Source organism: Camelina sativa, chromosome 2 (assembly GCF_000633955.1).
Source record: "Camelina sativa cultivar DH55 chromosome 2, Cs, whole genome shotgun sequence".
Taxonomy (NCBI): domain Eukaryota; kingdom Viridiplantae; phylum Streptophyta; class Magnoliopsida; order Brassicales; family Brassicaceae; genus Camelina; species Camelina sativa.
Genome location: NC_025686.1, coordinates 16,758,578 through 16,764,061, shown reverse-complemented (window position 1 = coordinate 16,764,061; position 5,484 = coordinate 16,758,578). Strand labels below are relative to the sequence as shown.

General features: G+C 36.7%; 1 protein-coding gene across 1 annotated transcript; it reads left to right on the top strand.

Moving 5' to 3' along the window:
* On the top strand, nt 320-4,907 carry LOC104753067. The gene is made up of 23 exons (XM_010475349.1): nt 320-493; nt 576-747; nt 829-849; nt 946-1,048; nt 1,147-1,271; nt 1,380-1,461; nt 1,558-1,675; nt 1,751-1,908; nt 1,974-2,088; nt 2,178-2,342; nt 2,462-2,556; nt 2,632-2,691; nt 2,756-2,903; nt 2,975-3,048; nt 3,130-3,223; nt 3,301-3,392; nt 3,473-3,514; nt 3,592-3,748; nt 3,837-3,901; nt 4,046-4,111; nt 4,219-4,321; nt 4,438-4,571; nt 4,662-4,907. The coding sequence occupies exons 1-22, from the start codon at nt 320-322 to the stop codon at nt 4,483-4,485; spliced, it is 2,277 nt and encodes a 758-aa protein (XP_010473651.1). The 3' UTR covers nt 4,486-4,571; nt 4,662-4,907.

Sequence of the window (5,484 nt, the reverse complement as noted above, 5' to 3'; positions counted from 1 at the left end):
TTAAATTCTAAAAGTCCATAACATCCTCCCCATAAATTAGTATCATTTTTGATTATTTTTAAATGGTAAGGACTACCATTGAATTATTTCTCTTACTTATTACAATCTTTAAGGAGATCTCAGAATCCCATTAAAAGAGAATCATGCGTTTCCCTTTTACGTTTTGCTCCGTTTGATAACGTAATAAAAAAACCAAAAGCCTCAGATTTTAGGGTCATTAACATTTGATTATAATCCCTGATTTCTCTCCCTAAATCATTGCTTTAAGCTTTTTTTATAAATCACAACATTTCACGACAGCAACATTGTCTGTTACACCATGGGCAAAACTAAAACACTTGCTCCCTACTCTACTCTAGATTCAATCTCCAACGAAACACACAACAATTGTCCCCAAAAAATTGTTGTTCGGATCATCCATATTTGGGAAGTCCGAGACTTTCGAAGAAATAATATCTTACTAAGTCTTGAATGTCTCCTTCTTGATGAGAATGTATGTTATCTCTACTATTCTCCATGTTGGCCGTAATTTAGTTTCACTCCATTAAAACTCCTTTCTTTCACCTCTGTTTCAGGGTTCTGCTATACAAGCTTCAGTCCTTCCTAATTGCCTGCCTAAGTTTAAAGATCAATTGGTGAAAGGCCAATTGTACATCATCAACGAATTCGATGTTCTTCCATCCTCCATCCGTTATCGTCGCACCAACCACAAGTGCAGAATTGTTTTCTCGGACAAAACATCTTTGGGTACTGTAAAAAAAAAACAATGCTCTATTGGTTATGAATTTTTCAGATTCTCAACTTTCTCTGACTTGCTTGACATGGTAGACAAGGGTGAGGAGCTTCCAGGTAACAACATAATTTGCCCTCTTCATTTTCCTGCTCTGTTACCTTTCACTTTCGTCTTTAATGTATGATTAATATCTACATTTTCCCACCCACCAGATGTTGTTGGCCAAGTATTCTCCTCGCGAACATCTGAAAAGAAAGACCAGAACAATCCTTCCAAGACAACTTTCAATCTAATACTCACTTGCATTTTAGAAAGGTATTGCTTCTGTTCCCATTTCCTCCCCCTTCTACAATTCATTTATGCTCTTCTCTTTGTAAGTCTCTAACTGTTATCCATTTCTGTATCTGTTGTAGTGGTGACAACGTATATATATCTCTTTGGGGTGAACTTGCGGTCGATGCCCATGCCAAACTATTGACCATAAAAGATGAAACAGTTGTGGTCATTGCAACCCATGTTAACCCCCGGAAAGTTGGGCGTAAGTGCTTCTCACTCTTAATTACAAACAACACTCCACTTCTTGCTGCGATAGTTGATATTTATTGTTTTCCTACATGGGTATTGACTGTTTTTTCCATCTACTCAGGTTACGTGTATTTGAATGGTACATCCTCCAGCCAGATTTTGCTTAACTATGACAATACAGTCTGCCAAAACTTTTGTCAAAGGTTTTCATCTCTTCATTTTAAAATATACCATCTCTTAAACCAGGTTCCTAAAACTTAACTTTGGGTTGTTTTTTTTTGTCCCCCTTTTCACGCCAGCAACCAATTCAAAGAAAGTATTGTGCCACCAATTATAGACGGAAGCAGTCATTTTGACCCTAATGCTTTGTACATGATTGAAGATGTAGAGAGTTATGTCAAAGAACAAGGGGGCAAGGTATTATGTTGAACATATACTACGGTTTAATTAGAGTGTTTGGTTCTTAAACTCTATGTTCTCATTGCTTTGTAGGAAAAGAGCTTCTGGTGTAAAGTCAAAGTGGTTGATATTGTATTACGCAATGGATGGAATTACATTTCATGCTCAGGCTGCAACCTAAAAATGGACACTACTGGTTCCACCATATCATGTTTGACATGCCCTCCAACCCAAGCTGTTGGAAAACTACAGTAAGTTTACCCCCGTTTATATCTTCTTCCCATTCTTTTTGGGTCACTCACATATTCCCATCTAGGTACCGAATTCAAATTATTGTCGACGATGGCCAAAACACAACAAATTTTGTAATTCTCAATCAAGAGGCGACCAAACTATTAAAGAGAACAGCTTCTGACCTGGCTAACGACAAGGTACGTATTGTATTGGCTGAATCCAAATAATCCTGCCTCTATTGTATTCCCAGCCAAATGCTTAAAACTACTCATTATATCAACTGCAGCTGAACTGCGACGGGCCTGCGAAAGATGTGCCTGACGCCATTAAAGCATTATTAGGGAAGGTTTTTTATTTCAATGTCAAAGTGTCTGACTACAATTTTAAAGCCACCTACCAGACATTCACCGTCACATCCATCAAAGAAGAACAAGGAGACTCACCCTTAGATGTATTACTTTATTTTCTCTACTATTTTCCAGTTTCACTTTCAACTGTTTACAATGTGAGTAGTCCACTACCCTTACGCTCACAAAATTTTCTTCTGGTTATTTGTAAATATAAAATTAGCCACCTACAACTGGGGAACTCGCGAACCTAGAATGCCAAGGCGAGCCCTCTTCTACATCGGGAAGAAAAGCAACCAAGAAACGTCAATCAAACAGGTACCTTAAAGTGTTTTCCGTCTTATGTGCAACAGATGTTTAAGTGGGTCATTTAAATCTACCTTGCCTCACCAGGTCTATCAAAGCCAATGATGAGTTCGCTATCACAACTGGGGGGAAACAAAAGACCAAAAGGTAATCTTTTAAAAAAACTACAATGGTTACTTTCGTAATGGTTATGGATGGATTACACTGACAGGAAAAACAACCAAGAAACTGTTCCCGTTGGTATTATCAAGCTGCGCTCTAACTTAAACAAAGAACTAATGGTCCCATCTGGATCTGAAGATGAAAGTATCAAAGAAGAATCAGTAAGGAAAAATTCACCATATGTCTCCAAGACTCATGTAAGGACTCACTTATTCAACTGGTTTTTGGTCTTTATAATTCTTATATCTAATCTTCGAAAGTACAATAGGCGATTGCAGATGGGAATAACCTCCGATCCACAACTGAAGCTGAGCCCTCTACTAAAAGACGTCGTTCAAGCCGGTAAATTACCTAGAAAATGATCGACAAAAAATACTAACGGTTTCTGAATGGTTGACAACATTTCATCTATTCCTTCTGCAGGAAATCTGTCTCGGATCCTATTGAATTAGAGGTTGATTCTGCGCCAAACGAAGTGGAAGAAGAAGAAAGCCACTTGCCTTTAGATGAAACACATGTAAGCAATTAACTATTAAACAGATTAAAGGGACATACAACTCCACTGTATAGTCTTAAACTTGTCATGTGTAATAGGAGAATCCTGCTGGTTGCAACCCAGAAATAACAACTGAGGTTCAGCTCACCACTACTTCTGTAAGGCCAGTGAGGGATCGCCGCCCTAACAGGTTTTTCCCTACCTTCCTTCTATTAACATGTTACGTGGTCCTCTAATTTTTCTAAACTCAACCACGTCTTCACTTTCTAGGAAATATGCAGATGGTTTAACCAAAGACCAAACATTGGGCAGGTGGATTCTAAACTAACGTGATTGTTTGACTTATAAACTTGGTTATTGGTTCCCATTATCTCACCCTCCTCTCACAGGACATGTAACCAAGAAACTGGCTCCAAAGTACAAGGCACAACAAAGGTTAAGAGGGGTAAATCACTAATTGTACTATCGGATGTTGAAGATGTCACCACCTTAAACAATGAAGAAGGAAAAGAGGAAGCGATAGAAGACAATGCCTTGCCATCACAGGTTTTTATAAATAAAATATTGGAAATTAACTGAAACACTGCTGAACCTGTTCATTTTTTAATTCTAACAAATACGTATATTTTAACAGACTGAGACTGCAGGCGAGGTACCCGAAAGTCCACGAAAACCACTGAGAAAACACCAACCTACCAGGTGATTTGTGATTGGGTTGAAACACAAACAGGAGACAAGAAGCTGAAGCTGAAGATGGTTTACTTTTTGGTGTACTTCCTTCTATTAACAACCTACCCAATGTGGTGTACTTTTTTGTGTGTCATTTTAACCTTACACCAACAGGAGACAAGAAGCTGAAGCTGAAGATGGTTTGCTCTCGGAAATCCCAAAAAAAGACAAAACCCCCAGGTAAATATTTCAAATCAATTTAATTACTATCTTAAAGAGTGTGTTAAAAAAGCCTATAAGGGTTTCTTTAACAAATCGTAACCAAGTATGTTACCTTCGTGTCATAGGAAAGCTCCCGACACATTATCTCAAAAAGTTTCAAGGACCCGACATGTTAGCGGACGCAAAAAACAAATCATCTTATCTGATTCAGACTCTGGTTATGACTGCGTACGTAAAAATACCATTCAAACATGTTTCTACATTACTATAATGTTTCACCTTTTGGTAACGCCAAATATTTCCATATCTGACACCAGTTTATTTTAAATTTGTTGAACACTAAGATGGTGAGGGGTAGACATCTGTTTGTTGGAACCGCTGAAGGCTTTTAAAAATAAGAAATGAGCTGAAGACTAAGACTATCCTCGTTGGTTTTGTTTCTTAAGTTATTTTTTAATAATATAAAGGAAGGTATCAGGTAAGAAACGTTTCCAACATTCCTTATATTAGAAACGTCTCTTTGATTTGTTGAAAAATATTACTTATTTTATTATTATTTTGGTCTAAGGACAATTCTAAGAAACTCCTTACAAATACCAATGAGGACAGTCTAAGATGGAGAGGAGATGACATCTGTACCCATCATTGCTGCAACCACTGAAGACCTTTTATTTTTTAAAAATCCAAGTTTCCCCGTACTTTCATTTTCCATTACCTATGTTAAATTAAAACCATTTAGTACCTCTAAACAGAGTTCAAACCAACCTATTTACTATATTATTTTACATTTGGGAGAATCATTTTTATTTAAGTACTTTCACTTAGCAACAACGACAACCCCCATTTAAGCATAGTTGGAATTATTTACTATGAAATTATGTTACATAATGGCAATTCAATCCAACAGTAGCCGAGGTTTGTCAAAAAATTACTTAAAATATCCCTATTTAAAAATATCAAATAACCTAATGAATGTAACTACACACTGTATATCAGTACCCTCAAATATTGCACTTGAGCAATAATCTGGAGTCAATCCCAGGGAGAAGGGCCAAAAAAAAAATCATGACCATATTGTAACCGCTTTAAACCTATTAATGTCTCGTGGAGAAAGTGTAAGCACTGGTTTACTAATATGACAATAATTAAAAAACAACAACTCACTCCTTACAAATTCAAACACCCATAATTTACTCCCTTGTGAAATTAATGTATATAATAAAAGCGTATGAATGGAAAATTAAACACACGATTAGACTTTCCTTTTTTTTCACATTCTCTACGACAAAGCTTTCCAACATAACCATTACTAACAAAACTATACCCACTTATATTTTTCTTATTTGCTTACCTTTTTCAAACGAAATACTCAGAAATGAACTCAAAGTCAT